At 48.9% G+C, this 20,620-nt stretch overlaps 1 protein-coding gene across 1 annotated transcript; it reads left to right on the top strand.

Annotated features, from left to right (window-relative positions):
- The first annotated feature begins 309 nt into the window (after positions 1 to 309).
- Positions 310 to 10,950, top strand: THY1 (Thy-1 cell surface antigen). Its single transcript, XM_082201114.1, has 4 exons — positions 310 to 435; positions 8,469 to 8,542; positions 9,349 to 9,687; positions 10,812 to 10,950. Exons 2-4 carry the CDS (start codon positions 8,506 to 8,508, stop codon positions 10,919 to 10,921), a joined length of 486 nt encoding a protein of 161 aa, XP_082057240.1. The 5' UTR covers positions 310 to 435; positions 8,469 to 8,505; the 3' UTR covers positions 10,922 to 10,950.
- The last annotated feature ends 9,670 nt before the right edge of the window (positions 10,951 to 20,620 follow it).

Here is a 20,620-nt window from a genome sequence, read left to right on the forward strand (position 1 = left end):
AGAAAGGCAAGAGATAAGGGTTGCCTCATAACCACCCATGGAATCTGTATTTGTGGAGATCAGCCTAACCAAATGTCTTCTGTGAAGCCCTCAAGTAGAACCTGCGCCCACCAACCAACCTGAGCCCTCTCCCCAACTACGAGTCGCTAAAACTGAGGCACACCTGAGAGACGCAGCCCAGCCACCACGGCTGTCACTTCCGCCTCTCCTTCCCGGCCGTGTACCACGTGGCGTGGAAGGGGGCTCCAGAAGCTGCTGAAGGCGCTCGCCCCACCCCTGCAGAGAAGTCCGCTTTGTACCGCAGGGGGTGGGGCTGCGTGGGCGGGGCGTGTCCCGAAGCCCCGCCCCTCCTCCCTGTCGCCTCGTGCAGCAGTCTCTCGCCTTGCCCCAGACTGCAGGAGCCAGAGACGCGCAGCATCCTCGCTCCGGACGCAGGTAACGGGGCTCGCTTTTCGCCAGGGGACCGTCGGAGGAGTCCAGGGTGGGGCGGCTGCAGGAGGAGGGCAGGGAGGAAAGGGGGTTCGGCGGGAAGCGGAGACCGCTGTCTCCTGTTCATATTTTCTTGCCCCCACCCCCGGGAAATTTTGGGGACGTGAGGCCGCAGAACCGGAGGCGGAGGGTGGGGTGGGCGATGAAGAGAGGTGGAAGAAGATGGAGTAGGAAAGGTGGGATGGAGGAAAGGAGCGGCTAACCGCCCGGGGGGGAATGAACACACGAATAAAAAAAGACTGCATTCCTTTGCACAAAGGTACAAGCACAGCGCTTACTCGTGAGCAAACGTGCCCAAGATTGCTCTGTTAGGGAGAGACAGAGCCGAGGAAGAAAGAGATGAGCAGGAAGGAGGAAAGAGGCGAGTGGAGGAGCCACGGAGGTGGAGGAGAATAGATCTGGAATGCAGGCAAGGGCATGGAAAGAGGGATGGAGATCTCGCTTGAAGCGGGGAGCGATGCCCTGCAAGGGAGCAGGATTTCCAGAGGGACGTAGTCGACGGGTGGGACTCTTGCAGCAAAAGCATCAAGGAGTCTCCTGTCACCTTAGAGACTAACCCTTTTATTGCGCTTTTGTGGGCGAGACTCCGCTTCCCCAGAGAAAAGGACGGCAAAGGGGGCAAGGTTGGGTCTCTTACGCTTTTGCTTCCTCTGCCTTAGTGACCCTCTCGGGTCCCCTCTGACGCAGCAGTAGCAGCCCCGGAGGGCGACACCATTGGGCGCTGCCATCTTTCTCAGCACCCTAGAGCTTTTCTTGGTATTCTTAGGAGGGTCTCCCTGTGGGAGGGGGCTGCCACCCCGCCCTTCCTCTTGCAGATTTGCCCGTTCTTCCGCCTTACAGACCCCACCGCCACATGCAGAAAGTGTTGGGAGGGAGGGGGAGAAATTCGTCGCCTGCCTAGAAATGCGTGTGTGTGAAAGAGAGGCTGTATTGATGGAACGGATCCGGCATCCTATTTCCAAGACTGCCTAACGCAGGCATACTTGCTGTATCAGCGCCACATGGCTTCGGGGAGGGGGGGGGGAAATTGCTGCAGTATCGCCCACAGGGTAGAGAGCCGTTGCCCTCGAACCAGTAACCTGATCTCCTTGGGTGGAAGAGTCCATCTGGGTGTCAGGAGCGCTGCGGTCACCGCGCCAAGGTCTAGGAATGTGGAAAACGCAGGTGCAGTCTGGGAAGGCTGGGTGCGGGACATGGCGGTGCCGCAGACCCTGTGCCAAGCGCTCTGCTGGCGAGGCTTTTTCTGCAGATGCCTGTTCTGCAAGGGCAGCACCTTAGCCAGCCCTGCAGCAGCAGCAGCATGGTGGACTGCATTGCTGGTGCAATCTAGACCGGTCCTTCGATTTCCTGTGGGGTAGGCGTTAAAGTGGGGGGCAAGGAAGCATCAGCACAGGCTGTTGTTGTTGTTGTTCAGGCTGCAGATCTGCAGGCTGGCTGCAACTGACAGCAGTTTGGTCTGTCTCTTTAGCTGGTGACCAGGGAGGAACCTTCTCCATGTCAGCGCAGCTCCTTTATAGGAACATACTGTATAGCGGTCTTTATAATGAGCCATAGGTCTGTGTAGCTCAGTACTGCCCACACTAAATGGCAGCAACTCTCGGGGGTTTCAGGCAGGAAATCCTGGAGAGCTGCTGCCAGTTGGTGTGGAATATAAAGAGCTACATGGACCAATGATCTGGCTCAGTATCAGCCAGACCATTGGTCCGTCTAGTTTCGTATCGTCTGTTCTGCAGGCAGAAAACCACGCATAGCATTAGTGTTTTGGCTACAGTCACTTGCAGTGGATTTTCAGGTGGGACATTTCCAGCCCTGCTTGGAGATGCCTGGAAACTTTTGCATGCAAAGAAAACGTTCTGCCACTCAGCTGTGCCACTTCCCCACAAGCCCAGGACATCACACAGCTCAAGAGAAATGGCCTAAACTAATTGCAGGGCTATGCATTCTCCTACTGTCTGCCTTGAAAGACTTTATTTGTTCCGAGTGTTCACTGGGCTGGTTCTGCATAAACAGTGCACTCAGGCTATGCCCAGTGGTGCTATTCTTACAACATGGGCACAGCTAACCAATCATGCCGGTTCTGCCAAATTTTGTCCTCGCTCAGGGCGCCATATTACCAAAGTCTGCTCCATACGGAGCGTGCCTATTGATGTAGGGCGGGGAGAGGGAAGGAAGCAGCAAGGCAAAGGCAGGCTTGATATCAAATTAAGGCATGACCATTAGGAAAAGGGGAGGAGTTGGGGTGTGCAGTAGATGGAAGCGGTTCATAACAACAGATGCCCGTCTGACAAGCCCATGTCTGCCTCCTCCAAATTCCTATTTCTCTTATTTAGTTATGCCACCATTCCTCCAAGGAACTCAAGGTGGCGTACATGCTTCTCTGCTTCCCCGTTTTATCCGCACAACAGCCCTTTGAGGGAGGCTAGGCTGAGAGACGATGACGAGCCCAAGGTCACACACCCTGTAAGCTTCATGGCATGGTGGGAATTTGATCCCAGGTCCTAGTCGGGCAAACTAACCAGAAATACCACACTGGCTCTTAAATATTCCTTCTCACCTCTCTCTTCTCCACCCTTCCTCTCTTACATCCCCTTTCAGGGACCTTGGAAAGCTACCTGATATTGAGTCCCACCATTTGTCCATCCAGCTCTGTATTATCTACCCGGACTGGCAGCAGCTCTCCAGGCTTTCAGGCAGGGCTGCCTCCCAGCCGTACCTGGAGAAGCAGGGATAGGACCTGGGACTTTCTGCATGCAGATTAGAGGCTCTGCTGCTCAACTATGAGCATAGCTCAGTGGTAGAGCATCTGCTTTTCATGCAGAAGGGCTCAGGTTCAATCCCCGGCATCTCCTGTCTTTTAAACTCTGGAGAGCTGCTGCCAGTCAGTGTAAACAGTACTGAGCTAAATGGACCAATGGTCCGACTCAGTCTAAGGCAGCATCCTATATCCCCCTCCTTCCATGAGCTTTAGTTTTACTAATTAGCAACCCGGTGGGCCTGCTTTGAAAGGGGGGGGAGGTAGATGGTGCTCTTGGAGCAAGTTAAAACCTTCTGCGTCCTTTCCTGATGCAAATCACACACACACCTTTTCATATCTGTATTTTTACTCCACAGAGCTAATAGCAGTGGTGGAGGGGTGGGGAGGAATTGGCAAAAGGTCACCCCGAGGGAAAGGGTTCAATTAAACCTCCTTCCCCACAGCAGACCTTCCTGGGTTTTCAGAACAGCCGCTCACATACACAGCCCAACTGCTAATTAATTTTTTTAAAAAGAATGGGTTGTGTCCTAATCCTCACTCTCCAGCATTAAATCTGCTTTGTGCCTGTGAGTCATCTTATAATATATCTTCCCACCGCGGAAGTCAGCATGGGCAGCAGCTACTCAAAACAACAGAAGGGATAATTTTGGGGTACGGGGGGCCCTCTGCAAGCTGATGGGCCACATCGGCTCAATTTCAATTTATTTATTTGTTTGCTGCATTTATATCCCTCCTTCATCTTCCAAGGAACTCAAGGTGATGTGCATTGGTTCTCCTCTCCCCCGTTTCATCCTCACAAGAACTCTGTAAGGTGGGTTAGGCTAAGAGAGGATAGCTGTCCCAAGGTCACCCAATGGAGCGTCATGGCTAAGTGGGGATTCAAACGCAAAATCCTAAAAATACAGTGGTACCTCAGGTTAAGTACTTAATTCGTTCCAGAGGTCCATTCTTAACCTGAAACTGTTCTTAACCTGAAGCACTACTTTAGCTAATGGGGCCTCCTGCTGCCGCCGCACCGCCAGAGCACGATTTCTATTCTCATCCTGAAGCAAGGTTCTTAACCCAAGGTACTTTTCCTGGGTTAGCGGAGTCTGTAACCTGAAGTGTCTGTAACCCGAGGTACCATTGTATGAAGTTAGCCCCTTGAGAAGGCTCTGGGTTGTGGAAGTGGCCGCTGTCACCCTCTGGATGTTACTGGTCTCCATCAGTCACAGAGGGCATGGCCAGTGATTAGTTCGGGAACAGAGGTGGGGAACCTCAGGCCTGGCATAAGGCACCTTCCTGTGTTCTTGTTATGCAAAATGGCTTTAGCTCAGTGGGAGAGTGTCTGCTTTGCATGCTGAAGGTCCCAGGTTCAGTCCCTCACCCTGGTAGGGCTGGGTGAGGCCCCTGCCTGAAACCCCCATAATTGCAGACAATACTGAAATAAATGGACCAGTGCTCTGACTCGGTGGGAGGTAACCTTTACTGCTTAGTAAAGGGTAAAGGGACTCCTGACCATTAGGTCCAGTCGCGACCGACTCTGGGGTTGCGGCGCTCATCTCGCTTTATTGGCCAAGGGAGCCGGCGTAAAGCTTCCAGGTCATGTGGTCAGCATGACTAAGCCGCTTCTGGCGAACCAGAGCAGCGCACGGAAATGGCGTTTACCTTCCCGCCAGAGCGGTACCTATTTATCTACTTGCAGTTTGACTGCTAGGTTGGCAGGAGCAGGGACTGAGCAACGGGAGTTCACCCCGTCACGGGGATTTGAACCACCGACCTTCTGATCGGCAAGTCCTAGGCTCTGTGGTTTAACCCACAGTGCCACCCGCGTCCCTTCTTACTGCTTAGTACTCTGGGTAAAAAAAAAGAAAGAAAGGAAATCAGAGTGGGAGACATCAGCACAGACCTTTTACGGAGAAAATTACCGTATTTTTTGCACCATAACACTCACTTTTTTCCTCCTAAAAAGTAAGGGGAAATGTCTGTGCATGTTATGGAGGAAATGCCTACGGGTGGCATGCCTACAGATTTTCCTCCTCTAAAAACTACGTGTGTGTTATGGTCGGGTGCGTGTTATAGAGCGAAAAATACGGTACCACCCATTGCACTGCACATCCTCTCCTTGATCAGCTGGCAATGCATTCTGCCACTAGGGGTCCCCAGACTTTTGAGGGTTTCAAGGGAGGCATGTTTTGGCAGCATGAGAAACTGCCATGGGCACTGTTGCCATGTGGGCTTGACAAATCACGAAGACAAAAAAATATGGGTCACCTGGATGGAGGCACACGGAAAACAAAGCAAAATGGCAAAACACGTGTTCACACCCTGTCTCCCCCCGCTCTCCGGAAATGCACAATGCGCTCTCTAAAAAACAATAAAACATTAAAAGCCAGGCAAGCCACACAAACACACACACTCCAGCCTGCCTGAAGCAGCAAAACCCATATGCCAAAATCAAAACCGTGAAACAGGCAGCACCCAAAGGACCTTGTCTTGTAAATCTGCCCCTCCCAAAGCAAAACTTCGTACAGGTTTGAACGAGGAAACAAGTGAAATAAAAGTGTAGAAAGCTGCCTCCTCATCAGGTCCTTCTAGCCTAGCATTGTCTGCACTGACTGGCAGCTCTTCAGGATCTCCAACAGAGAAAGGCCTTCTGCACCACTAGCTACTCGATTCTCTTAACTAGAGTTGTGGCCTTTCAAGCCTGAGGCCTTGGTACAAGGCGTGTGTGCAATGAGTCAAGACCTCCTTCCCTCCGCTTGCAGCAGAGACCAGGAAGAAAGGTGTAGAAGGAGGCAAAAGACCCAAAACCCTTTGATTGACACAGCAAAAGGGCATAGGCTTGAAATAACTGCATAGCTTTCTGCTTCTTTGCCCTGCCTCTATTTCCCTCCCGCTGCTGTTGTTTTCCCCTGTGTCTTATTGTAAGCCCCTTGGGTTCAGGGACCTGTCAGACCTGGGCCTTCTAAAGCAACCGAGCTGTAAAGCTCAGGGAGGTTTATTCAGGCACCTGCTTTCAGTGCTGCAGGGAGGGGACAGCATGAAGCAGAGAGCCCTTGTGCATGTGCAGAGTGCCGCTCCTTGCTCACTCCAGTCCTGATGTATCTGGGATTATGAGGAACTGTCTTTCAGACTGTGCAACTTTCTAAGAAAGGCTGGAGTCTCCAGAGAGTCTTTCTGAAGACAAAGTTGGGCAGGGGCAGGGTGTTTTTGAGGCCCAGGCTGACTCCAGCTACAAAAGCTGAGGCTTTTGTTTTTGATCTCAATCTTTCGGTATCTTGATTTTTAGATCTTACGATTTGTGTGGAAATCTGGTTGTGTACTTTTGAATGTGTTTTGTTTATTGTTTATGAGTACTTTTATTACATTTGTAATTTTGTAAACCACTTTGTGAGCCACCTTGAGCATAGTTTTAACTATGGAAAAACAGCATACAAATAAGATGATGTTGATGATGATGAAGAAGAAGAAAGCGAATTGGGGTGTGGAGAGAACCAAGCTTTTTTGCCATCTTCCTGAAATGAGAAGAATAGGCAGGGGCTAGGAGCCAAGTGACAATAGGTTTTTCAAAGCCAGATGAAAGACTGGAGTTGAAATCGTTCTCCTTGCCAAAGGAGCAAGCCAACTGCTAGCAGCTGTGCAACCCTTGATGGATCTGCCAATACTGATGCAATGAAAAATACTGATGCAATGAAATCTAAGTTTTATGTTTGTACAGCAGGCTGCACGCCCCTCTCTAACCTGCATCCAGGCAAGCAAGAGGCGTGCTCAGAGTTCAAGGACAAATTCCAGCCAGGCAAAAGCCTTCACAGATTATGTGGAACAGGGCCGGCAAGAGGTGTGGCCTGGAGAGGGGAGTGGTTAGTGAAGAGATGGAGGTTGAATCATAGAATCAAAGAATTGTAGAGTTGGAAGGGACCCTGGAGGCTCATCTAGTCTAACCCTCTGAAGTGCAGGAATCTTTTGCCCAGCATGGGGCTCAAACCCTTGACCCTGATATTAAGAGACTCATGCTCTAGCAACTGACCCACTTTGAAGAGAACCCCAAGGCCTGATAGACATCCTGGAGGGCCTCATTCAGCTCCTGGGACTGAAGTTCCACTCCCCTCCTCTGTGCCGTCCTTCTGCCATGCCAGAAGGGGCAATAATATCCCACTGAGAGACGCTTTTGATGGCTGCCCCACGACTAGAGGCTTCCTTCTTCTGGACGCTCTCCGAAGGCTGAGTAACCTCTAGGAACGTTGGGTCTGGGATGGGAGAGAGAGAACGTATTTCTGAGTCAGTGTCCTTCCCTCTGTGGGCCAGAGGCAAGTGTGGAGCAGGCCAGTCTGGGGTTTTCCTGGTTCCAAACTGTGTTGTGTTGGAGACTTGGGAGGAAAGGTGGAAAAGACCTGAGGAGGGTGCAGGGTTTTCACAAAGCCAACCGCATGGCACCAAAGGCAGAACGTGCACAGCAGCGATTCCCTATAGCAGGAGCAGGAAACCGTTTTGACCTCTGAGGCCACATAACATGGGTGGGCAGGGCCAGCGGCAAAAGCAGATGGGGCAATGAATGCAAATGTTACTCGGTGAACACAGCAGGGCTTGCTTCTGAGCAGATACGCCTTAGCTGGCACTGCTTTGCTCATGGGGTTTATTACTTAGGGATGGTGAGAGAGATTGTGCTGCTTCTAAGGCATCGTGCTGTCTGCTAGAGCCCAGCTGAAGAGGTTGATGTGGGTGGGGACATAGAAAAGCAGGCTGGAGATTTCTGCTAAAATAATTTATAAGTTCCTTGCTCCCATGTACCCCAGAAGTGTCTGGAAGAGGCTATCTATCTATCTATCTATCTATCTATCTATCTATCTATCCAAAAGCACCTCTTTTGCCAAAAAGGCACACTCTCTCCATCTGCCTGTCTCGCTCTCTGCTTCCTCACCCATCTCTTTGGCGTCTTTCCCCACTGCAGGAGTCTTAGGATGACTCATGCCCAACTTAGCTCACCCAGCGCTGAGTCATGGTTTTCGCTGCAGGGGGAGAAGGGCCAGGTGGAGGGGAATCAAGGGCCTGAGGCGGGACGCAAGGGGTGTGTGGCGTGTGTTGTCTAGGGAACTGCAGGCCCTCTCCGCCAAATCTAGCTCCTGCTTTCTAATAAGCTTCAGACCACGAGACCAGCTGTGTTCAGCCAGAATAATTTTTGACAATTCCCCTTTTGCTCTCCCGGTCCCATCTCTATATGATTGGGTGCCTTTTCTACTCCTAGATTCCTCCCACGCTCCACACCGTAGACCGAAAGGAAGATGAAGTCCACCATTGGTATTGCAGTCCTCGTGACAGGTAAAACTCATTCCTTGTACTGATGTCAAGGGTGCCACTTCCTTACATGAAAAGTAATTTTTTGAAAAAAATGCCTTGGTTCTCAAACACCTTGGTACTCAAACAGCTTGGAACCCAAACACTGCAAACCCAGAAGTAAGTGTTTGCGAACTTTTTTCAGAAGCTGAACATCCTCCGTTTTGAGTGTTACACTTCCATTTTGAGCGCCACGCTTCTGTTTCGAGTTTCACACTGAGGTCTGCCTATTTTCGCAGTTTATTTTGCGTTTTTGCAGCTCTTTTTTGTTTTGTTTTTGTGACTGTGTGCAACCCAGTTCAGCTACTGATCGATGGATTGATTATGTGACTGCAGTACATTGTTTATTGCTTTCATTTTATGGATCAGTGGTCTCGTTAGATAGTAAAATTCATGTTACATTGCTGCTTTAGGGATTGTTTTTAAAAGTCTGGAACGGATTAATCCGTTTTGCATTACTTCCTATGGGAAAGAGCGCCTTGGTTTTGGAACGCTTTGATTTTGGAACAGACCTCTGGAACGGATTAAGTTTGAGAACCAAGGTACCACTGTAAATGAATCAAAACAATAGAAAACAGCCCCCCCCAAAGGAGGTGGTGTCCTTGCAGTGACCCAGAAAGAGAGACCCGAAAGGGATGCTCCCTTTGATGAGTTAATTAACCTAACTTGATGGATTAAAAATGTTCTTGTATTAATTTCACCTCCCAACTGATGAGGCTGCAGGGATTGCAGCTCAGCTCTGCAGATCATTGTTTCTCCCTGTGTTGGTGAAAACCTCTTGCCTTCCTCAGTGCTCCAAGTTGCCCGCTGCCAGAGGATTAGAAGCCTGACCGCTTGCATGAGCGACCAAAGCCTGCGCTTGGACTGTGCGTATGAAAAGAAGACTTCGAATGCCCTGAGCTACGACTTCCGCCTGAGCAGGGATACCGGTGTGGGGGTTGTTGTTGCCAGCAACCAGAACGTCCCCAACGCCATGTACAAGAACCGGGCCAACGTCACTGTGTCCAACAACCTGGTGTGTCTTCACCTCGCGGGCTTCACCACCGCCGATGAGGGGACCTATGTGTGCAGGCTGAAGATCACCAACGATTATGAGGATAACCAGATGAAGAACATCTCCGTTTTCAAAGGTGAGGAGGCCTGGATGTGAGGCAGGAAAAGAATTAAGAGGAGCTGGTCTTGGTGCTGAAACGGGGTGGATGGGTGGGAGAGAAATTCAATCTCGTTTCCATCTTAACAAGAAACTTCCCAATTCACAATTAGACCAGAACACAGCTAGCCTTCAAAATTCACACTTCTCCACATTTTGCAGTGCCGTTCTTTAGCCGAATAATGTGCACAGAAATGGAAATCCTGGGGATAACATGCAAAAAAAGGCACCTATTTTAGTGAAAACGAGACCAAAATTATTGTATTGTGGGAAGTTGCTGGCGAAAATGTGTATATTTGTCAAAATGGTGTAGCAGGAGAAATTCACACTAAACTGCTGTCAAACTTTGATGAACTTTTCTTTTTTTAAGCACAAATTGCTGCAGAATTGTGGAGAACTGATATTAAGGCTGGATAAGAATGAGAAATTCGCAGAACCAAAAATGGATGGGTCTGTTCATCATAAAGGGTGGTGAAGTGTGAATGCAGGCAAAGATGTTTATTGGGTTAGATTTAAGACAGGAGGCAAAGTAACCCACCCAAATTCACAGGGGGTGGAAGGGAGGGTAGAAATCAGGTAGGCACATTTTTGGTGATTTATTTTGGGTTCGTGACTTTATTTTATTATCATCCTTATTAAGAATGGCACAATGAGTTAAAGTAAATAGAAAAAAATAAAAATAATACATAAAAAACATTTTAAAAGGCAAAGGAAAACAACAGCAAGAATATGTCAAGGAAATATATTTATGGTTACGGAACTATATAATATGCATGTAAATGGATAAACTTATGGTTTCCCTCAAGTCTGTCTTGACTCATGGGTCACTATGATTTGATAAATACTTTCCAAATATCATTAGATTTGTCCATACATCGTCTTCGATCCGTTTGTGGGTTGCAAGAGTTGTCATATCTATCTATGACTTTATTGAATGATTCTGATAGACTGATTGCCATTCCCAAGGCGATTTCCCTTAAAAAAAATGCTTAAACAAGTAGACGGCATAAAAGAGAAGGTCGGGATCCCCGGGCCCAGTGTTTTCATCTGGAAAACTAATGCAGCCCTTTCCCCACGTCTGAATGCGCCCTTTGTTTCTTACAGACCGGCTGGAGAAATGCGCAGGAATCAGCCTCTTGATCCAAAACACCTCCTGGCTGCTGCTGCTGCTCTCGTTGCCTCTCCTGCAAGCTGTGGATTTTGTGTCCCTGTAAAGAAGGAGAAGCGAGCAAAATGGGGAGAGGGAGGGAGGGAGGGAGGATGGGAGGGAGGATGGGGAGAGCCGGCTCGGAGCGGACTTCAACCCAACAGAGCATCATCGTGGCCCTTTCCTTTTTTCATTGTTGTTCTTGTTCCAGAAAGAGGCAGCCGATAAGGAGGACGGTTTGACGCCCAACCCCGATTGTATCTCTTAATATTATCTCTCTATATCTCTATATAGCCGCATAGCTGATGAAAGTGACTGATTTGCGCTAAAAGCCAGTATCATGCCGCTACATTCAAGCAACGGGTCACTGGTGGGGACAGACAGGAAAAGGAAGTGGGGGATCGTCAGCACCCCATCCGGAAATCAAGCATGGCAGAATTTATGTGCCACTGCCCTTTCTTTTTGTTTTGTCCCACCCCATGCTAACTTTGACTATTTTGGTTCCTCTCTTTTTTTGCCCAACTCCCCCAAATGTGCCCCACTTTTTGAGGGCGCTGCTGGTTTTCCGCAGCTTTGTCTTAGAGACTCGAGGGAAGGAGGCAATGCCAGCGAGCCTCAGCATGCTTTTAAAATTTTAAACCAAAGAGGTGTGCAGCAAAACGCAGAGGGGGCAGGCAGGCGGGGTTCAGCCCCACGTGGGCATAGAGCAGGGGTAGCCAACGGGATCTTAGACTCCAACTCCCATCAGCGCCCAGCCTGTGTGGCTGTTGACCAGGCATCATGGGAGTTGTGAGGGAGACAGCATGCATTGAGAGCCTGCATATTTCTTGCAAACCACTTATAGGTTTAAGTACAATCAGTGTAAACATTTCGTTAAATGAAATAAATTAACTTTTGGAGGACAGCCACACTGCCTACACGCAGAGTGCCCTTTCCCCTCTGAAGTCCACAGCGGTCCTTATTGCAGCGTGGCCTCCTTATCTGCTGGGAATCCTCCACGAGAGAATGGGAAATCTCTTGCACCCAGGGTTAGGTTGCAAAAGGAATAGCAGAAGCTTTCAAATTCACTCCCGGGGGTGGGCGCTGGCTGCTGAACGAAGGAGTCATAGCTTTAGTGGCATGGAAGTCATGTGTTTGCATGCAAAAGGCTCCAGATTCAATCCCGGCCAACCTGTCACTGTTTGCCAGGGAGCAGCAGTGAGGGAGAGAGTTGTATGCTGTGACTTTCATTTGTTTGTTTTCATGCACGGCTTGTGGGCTTCCCTGTGTGGGCAAGTGCAGAAAGTTGAGTGCTGAGCTCAGGTGCGACTGACCCAGCAGTGCTCTTCTTACATTTAGGTACAGCAGTACAGCAGTGGGTGGGTGAGCTTCAAACTTGCCCATCATTTGCTCTGCGTAACAGGATCCTCGAATTGGCTGGGTTCCGTGAAGGAGAATTAAAATCAATCCTAGCCCAAGCAACTGTTATGCTAACCCTGGTTTGTTTGTTTTTCAAGGAAGATTTTAAAATTATTATTGTTGCATGGCACCCCAGTCTCCAAGTGATGTGAGATTCCAGCGGTTCCAGCTGCTTACCCAGGGTTTGTGGAAATGAGGCATGGCAGAGACTGTGTTGTCTTTAATATATATGGTTTATTTACACATATATACAACCTGAGCCTATGAAGGAGGAGGCCACAGGATCAGCACCTCAAAGGGGTCTTGTTTCTCCCATAGTCTCAGCTTTGGATTCAAACAGACATCAAATATTGCTTTCTAACATTGCTCTCCCTCTCTTCCTTCAGCTTGCTGCTTTCCTTCTAGGACACATCTCTCCTCACCTCTCAACCCTAAACTCTGGCTTTATCTGTTGAGGGAGGGGGACCCACCCATTCGCAATCTAGCAGAAGCCCTTAGGTCTTTTGTTCTCTTAATGGCCCATCACCTAGAAGGCTAGCCTGACTTGATTAGCCTTTGAGCACTTGCTGAAACCAGAGATTAGATGCTTAGAATCATAGAATCATAGAGTTGGAAGAGACCACAAGGGCCATCGAGTCCAACCCCCTGCCAAGCAGGAAACTAGCATTCCGTTTAACACCCCAAGCCTTGGTTAAACACTTACTGGATCCAGGTATTAGAGTGGTCTGGCATCCACAAACTCATAACACTACCTCCCCACCCCACCCTAAAAAAACAGACACCTGTCCACACATTTTCAACAAACAGCAAAATATCTCTTCCCTGTAGAAAATTCACAGACACGTAAGCCAAGGCATTAGAACACACATCGCTAAAAACTGATGATAATAATACACAATGACACTTTTAACCCAACCCAGTACTGAGTACAGTAACAGCTTATTCCTTTCAAACAAGTCGGGCTTTCTCCTTTCTCCTTAGCACACACTCTGAGTCAGTTCTGCGTTCCACGCTTGGCATGTCCAAGATAGTGAGTTTTGACATGTTTAAGCCAGGATACAGCTCTCAGCACCCTTGTTCATTCTTTCCCTTGTGCTCTTGCTGCACAAGGCAGCTTTCAAACATACAGTTAGCTGAACAGTTCCTACAAATCATTCAACAGCCCCAAACATGCAAAAAAACACAAATCAACAGCATTCAGAAAATAAATAAAACTTACTAAAACTTCCAGGATGGTCCCCGGCAGCAATTTGTCTGTCTTGGGATTTCACAGAGTTCTCAGTTCCAAGTAGATCAACAGTTACTTTGGGGCTCTAATCACACATTCAGGGTTTGTTTTTCAAATTTCTCTTTCCCCTCCCCTCTGGTTGTGGATCGGAGGCTCCAAACTCCAGTCCCCAAACAGTCTCTGCAGCGGCATGCAGGGCTTCAAGAAACAATAATAATAATTTATTATTTGTATCATGCCCATCTGGCTGGGTTTCCCAGGAACACATCTGCTTCTGCACTGGCACACTGATGGTCCCCTTCATCTTTTTTCCTCTTGCTAACCCTGGGCCAGTCCACTTCATCCCCTGCCCCCAAACTGCAAATCAAAGTCTTTACCTGGGGATACCTTCAGACCCCCTAAGTTGGTGGCCAGAAATTGCCCTCTGTTTCCTCCCAACAGCCAGGCATCCCCCTCTCTGCTTACTCCCAACATCTCCTGAATGCTTCATGGGCCGAAACAAAGGGAGGTAATCCTCCCAGTGGCTCTTTCCTCCAACACCCATGGGATCCTGGGTGACTGAGAGTGCTGGGCTGCACCCAGTACAGTCATACCTCTTGTTACGTTCGGTTCAGGTTACATCTTTTCAGGTTGCGACCCTGAAGTACCGGAAAGGGTTACTTCCAGGTTTCGCTGCTCACGCATGTGCAGATGCGCAAAATGACATCACGCGCATGCGCAGAAGCGGCAAATCGCCACCCGTGCGTGCACAAACACGGGTAGCGTTCCTCTCAGGTTGCGAACGGGGGTCCGGAACAGATCCCGTTCTCAACCAGAGGTACCACTGTATAGTGATGGGTCCCGACTGTGCAAGTCCACAAGGGGCAAAATCATTGTGGGCGGTTATCGCATCCATTTCCACCAGCTGCTCTTCTTGCATGCTCTCTCACACCTCTCTCACACCTCCAATTTCTCCTGCTGCATCTCTTTTCTTTTTGGCACCTCGGCAGGCCACTTATGCCTCTAGCTTTTCCGGTGTCTTTTCCACCACTGAGAAAAACACCGCTGCTCTACTTGCGCACGAATATTCACACCTCTCTTTTTCTGGCCCCTCCGCAAGCGCAGATTCCCCTTGCTCACACACGCACACCTTGTGTCTCTCTCCCCCTGCACCGCTGGCACACATGGAGTGAAGAGATCTCTAGGCAGCAGCTCTTCACTTCCATCCTGCAGTGTGTCCTCTGCTGAGGCACCTGTCTCCTGCACTCTCCTTTTTCCACAGCAGGCTCCGAGGGAGTGGAGAAATCAGTCAGCAGCAGCTGCTCAGCTCCAGCCAGCTGGAGGTGTTGTCTTTCCCCTTGCCTTCAGCTACTAACTTTGCGGTCCAAGCCCCTCAGCTGCCCATCCACACAGTGGGTCTGTTTGGCCACCCTTCCATCTAGGCGTCTTGTAGCTGAGCTCCTGTGTCACTTCCAAACCCCTGTAGCATCTCATGAGGCAGGGCTCTCACCTCGCACCTAGTCATGCTTTCATCTCCACAAGAAATTCGGGGCCACTCTGCCAGCAGCTGACCCATTTTATCCAACCGCCTGCTTTGTTGCTGCTTCACTCTCTTAAGCCACTCAAGGAGAGTTGCTGTTGTTCCCTCTGATTCAGGCACACATCTCTCATAGGTCCTCCTCCAGGAAACCCGAATCCCAACTTCTGACACCAGTGTTGCACACCAATCCAATCTCTGAGCAATTCAAGGTTCCGGGGTTCCAGGAGCTTACCCAGGGTTTGTGTTTCCTTTAGGAAATGAGGCCTGGCAGAGACTGTGTTGCCTTTAATATATATATATGGTTTATTTATCTATGATATATTGTTTATTTATTAAACTGCGATGGAGGGGTTCACAGCATCAGCACCCCAAAAGGGTCTTGTTTCTTCCATACCTACAGCCTTGGATTCAAATGGACATCAAACATGGCTTTCTAATGTTGCTCTCTCTCTCTCTCTCTCTCTCTCTCTCTAGCTTGCTGCTTTGCTTCTAGGGCACATTCCTTCTCACCTCTCTACTCTAAACTCTGGCTTTATCCATTGAAAAAGGCCCCCCACCCATTTTTCATCGAGGACAAGCCCTTTGGTCCTTTGTTTTCTTAATGGCCCATCACCCAGCAGCCTAACGTATCTCAATTAGCTTTTAACACTTACTGGATCCAGGGAATAGAGAGGTTCTGGCACCCATAACGCATAACATTATCAAGTATCAGGGCAAAGCTTTCTGGTTAACCCAACCCAAGGTGACCAGTTTTTAGTCTGTCAGCAAAACAGATCTTGGTCTTTTCTCTGAAGAAAAGCCTAGTGTGTCAAAGAAACCCCCTTGTACAATTGGTCCACCTTGCCTAGTATTATGGGCACTGACTGGCAGCAGCTCTCAGGGGTTTCAGGCAACAGTTCCAGGAGGCGACAAGGATTGAACCTGGGACCTTTCCATGCACAGCAAGATGTTCTTCCACTAAGCCATAGCCCTCCATCTTTCAGCTGGGAAGCAAAGCTGAGCAGCTTGCTTGCATGGGATAGCTCAGTCGGTAGAGCACGAGGCTCTTAATCTGAGGGTTGTGGGTTTGAGCCCCATGCTGGGCAAATGATTCCTGCATTGCAGAGGCTTGGACCTTGTGGTCCCTTCCAACCCTTCTTTGATTATATGGTCTTCCCCCAGCCCTCAGGTGGAGGAAGGAAAGGGAGCACAGTTTTACCAGGGGCCAGGAGAAATGACCCCTGGGCAACCAGGCTGGAAAGCACCATTAAGTGTGGTTGTCTACCCCAACTCCCCAGTTTGCAGCTGCAGATGTCTAGCATAGGGGTATGAAGGCAGTAACAGGGTGGGTGGGTGTGCTAAATCAGCTGCAGTCTCCCTGCTCCCCTCTGCTCTGGAAGTTGCCACTTTCTTGCCATGTAGTGCTGTGACCAAATCCATGCATCTCCAAACCTAAATCTTCACCACCAGCAACAATCCCTAACCAATCCGCACTTTGGTGGTCTCTTGGAACCTTGAACAGCCTTTGTAGGCGGAGCCAACCAGGGCCGCGCCCTCCCAGTCCAGATAGGAAAGGGCAAGACGGAGAGATGAGCCCATGATCTGGCTGGGTATAAAACAGCCGTACTGTAGATATTCCTCTGGTTGCACAATTCTTTGGGTGCCAAGAAGATGACTGCAGTCCTGCAGGGCTTTACCAATGCTAGTCCTGCTTGGAGTAGACCCACTGAAGTTTAATGGGCATGCCCAAGTTGGTTTCATTCATTTCAATGGGTTTACTCTTAATAGAAGTGGAAGTGACCCTTAATCTGAGAGTGTGAGGACACAGAGTCTTACCACTGAGTAAGCAAGCAAAGTGTTCAGCTGTAAAGAGTGTGAAATGTTTTCCTTGGCCGCCAGTTGCCCACCTGCGGCTAGAAAGTCCTAGAGTTGGCTTGGTCCTAAGTGGAGAGGCCGTCTTGGATTCTCAGTGCTACTGGAATTAAGGGCCAAAAGTAGGTGTTTGGTGGGAGAACCGTGTGGACTTATTCAGTCAGAGCTAGCTGGGAGGGGGGGAAATACCTTGGATTGCAACAGGCTAGGGAGAAATTGTCTTGGCGTAATAGAGCATAAGGAGAGGACCTCTTGATCCTCAGCTCCATGAAAATCACCATGGGAATTAAATCTGCAGTTTTTTCCTCTCTATTGCTTAGATCTAAATTGCCTCAAAGCTGCATTCAGAACCCTCCCACCCTGCATTGATAAATAAGCTAAAAACAGTTCCGTTTCCCAGTTCTCAAAGATTTGGACAGATTGATGCAAAGACCACCTCCAAACGCTAAGTGGCGTGAGATTACAGGCTGTGTTGCCCAGAAACAGGGCTTGTTTGACTAATGGTATCGTTACCTGACTCTCAAAAGGTCCACTCTTTACATTCTCTTGCTGCATCGCAGCTGAGCAAAACAGGCCCTCCTAATTTCTGTCGTTCCAGCAAAATCTGCTTAATGTAAAGTGCTTTCCATTATGCCTTCAAAGCAAGTCTAGTCTGGATTCCTGGAGCACGTTTGGAGCAAGCCACCTTCCCTGGTCACTTCTTGGCAGCAGAAGGTTGCTTCCAGGAGATATTAGAGGAAAAGCAAACGTACCCAGCCAACTCTGCCAATTGCAAATGAGAGAAAATAGATTATTTTACCAGTACTGGTAGAAAACTGTGGACTAGTACCTTGGGTAGACTTTGCAAGGTGCTATATCCTGTGGGTTCTCTCACAGCAGTAACACTCTTTGCTTTAGCCATATCAGCAACTATTTCTTTCTAAGCTGCTTTCTGAGTAGCATGAAGGAAAGCAAAAGTTTTCTTTGAACTGTAAATGACCAAAGTTGATTTGCTTCACTAGCCTACTAGAAAACTTGGCTGACTTTGCAAAACACTGTGCACCTGCAATTTTCTCAGTTTTCTCCCACCACCACCTCATTCACCAACTCATAGTGGCACTATTTTAAAACAAAACAAAACATAAATTTCCAATATTTATGTGCCCAGAACTGAGGGTGCAAAATATGTGCTGTATTTTTGTTATGCCATTTGAAATGGGCAAGTGGATATCTGCATGTCACATGCACGTTTTGTGGGATTTCGAGTAAAATGTGTGCTTTTTAAAAAGGGGGGAGGGCGGACCCCCTTTTTTTTTTAACCAGGCTTTGTAAACACAGAGAGTGAATGGGATTACAATGGGAAAACAGAGCGATGCGCTTACAGCTGTTGCAATTCTTTGCTGGATAAGAAAGTGAGAAAGGGCGATAGAGAACTTGCATCTAGATACTGTAGATCCATTGTGAAAGAGCTACAAGCTGCCTGGACTGAATGTTGTTTGAGGCCTGAAACAAACAGGAAGCTGAGGTTTATTGGTGAGATGTTTGGTTAGGTGGATCTCCACAAATACAGATTCCATGGGTGGTTATGAGCTGGCCGCTTTCCTCGCTTCTGTCCTGCCCTCAGCAACCTGGTGCCCTATCCTGCCTCGCTCAGCACTTACCAGACCCAGCCAGTGCCCAGCCTCTCATCAGCCCCTGCCATTGTGCTCGGCTAAGGCTTGCTCCTTGACCCTTCCAAGCTGACGCCTTTGGCTTGTCTCCCCCGATTTTACTGCTCAGGTAGCTTCTCCGTAACCATCTTTTGCCCAGCCAGACTTGATTTTTAACTGCAATTCATCATCTGAGGATTGGAAATCTGGCGAGGGGAGGGGGGAGGAAGAACCCAACACTGCTCATTGTCCTAGTCTTGTTTTGTGAACATTTGTAGCGTGTTTTCCACAGCTTATTGTCAAAGAAAATTATGTCAAAGGGAAAAAAATCTGTCTGCACACAATAAATCCTTAGATTGTTGAATTCCTCATCTGATGCGAGTCGTTTCTTGCTCTGGGGCCAACAGACCTTGTCACTGCCTGGGTGTCTTCATCAGATACAAGTTACTTGTCTGCATGGGACATAATATCTCCTAGCTATCTGCCAGCCTCTGTTGCAAGTAGGATTGACCTAAGGGACCCCACAATAGCAGTAATAATAATAATTTATTATTTATACCCCGCCCATCTGGCTGGGTTTCCCCAGCCACTCTGGGCGGTTTCCAACAGAACACTAAAATACAATAACCTATTAAACATTAAAAGCTTCCCTAAACAGGGCTGCCTTCAGATGTCTTCTAAAAGTTTGGTAGTTATTTTTCTCTTTGACATCTGGTGGGAGGGCGTTCCACAGGGCAGGTGCCACTACTGAGAAAGCCCTCTGTCTGGTTCCCTGTAACTTGGCTTCTCGCAGTGAGGGAACCGCCAGAAGGCCCTCGGCGCTGGACCTCAGGGTCCGAGCAGAATGATGGTGGTGGAGACGCTCCTTCAGGTATACTGGACCGAGGCTGTTTAGGGCTTCAAAAGGTCAGCACAAAGACTTTGATTGTGCTCGGAAACGTACTGGGAGCCAGTGTAGGTCTTTCAAGACCGGTGTTATATGGTCTCGGTGGCCGCTCCCAGTCACCAGTGGATGTGGTGGCTGCCTGCAAACATATGCTGCCTCCATACTGGTGAGGTCCTGGGGTCCAGAAAAAATGTGCAGGGAGGGGTGGGCACTGGGCAAATCAATTGCCAAGATTTCAGCCACCCTTGCTCTAATGGAGGTGTGGAGAACTTGTGGCCCTCCAGAGGTTGCCGAACTACAACTCCCATCAGCCTCAACCATTGGCCATGCTGCCTCACACCGATGGGAGTTGTAGTTCAGTAACATCTGGAGGGCCAAAGTCTCCCCATGCCAACCTGACTGGTAGCCCCGATGACAAGAAAAACCAATAGGCACTGTCCCCTCAGTATTTAATCAACAGCCGTTTGCATTTTCTGCACTGGTGTTTCCAACGATGGTGTGGACCTGCAACACTTTGTGAGCTTCATTAGCTACAAATCCCACAATTCTGGATCCACTCCAAACTGGTGCCAATGTTTCGCAGTTGCTTTGCAGCATTTTGCAATATGAAACCTGCATTTTTTAGTGCCTTGCCCAAAAGTCATTGATACATCAAATAGGTGTCTGTAGGTAACACCCAAAAATCCAACATGGTCCAATTTTATCTCAACCAGTGCCAAAGTTTTGCAATAATTTTGCAGCAAAAACCTCACATTCTGCAGTGCCCATTTAGGCCACACCCTTGCATACCTGAAGCTGGCCTTACTGATAATGGATTAGAATATACAGTTTCACCTGCTGACATCTGCAAATCAAACTACTGGTAGGCAGGCCAGGATTAGGGGGGCAGGGATGGATTTAGGGGAGCACAACCCGTTCAGTTGCGCTGGGCGCCAAAACTCGGAGTGCCCTAGGGGATGCCACAATTATGATTCAGAATGGAGTATGCGAAGAGGGGTGGGAGTTTGCCTTTCACCTTCAGTGCCCTCCCCAGATGACCAGGTGCCTTTCCAATTCCTAGATTTCACCAAAGAGGAAGATGAGATCCACCTTTAGCACTTAAGTCCTCCCTACAGATAGAAAACATTACTGCAAAGGGCTGCCCTGCACTGCCATCTAGCGGTCTGAGAAGGCAATCATCTGGGCCAAACCAAATTACCATTTTACCAGTCTGAATTTGTCTACATTTTGCAGCAATTTCAAAAAGCAAAAATCCT

This window comes from Podarcis vaucheri (assembly GCF_965113315.1).
Source record: "Podarcis vaucheri genome assembly, chromosome: 15".
NCBI lineage: Eukaryota > Metazoa > Chordata > Lepidosauria > Squamata > Lacertidae > Podarcis > Podarcis vaucheri.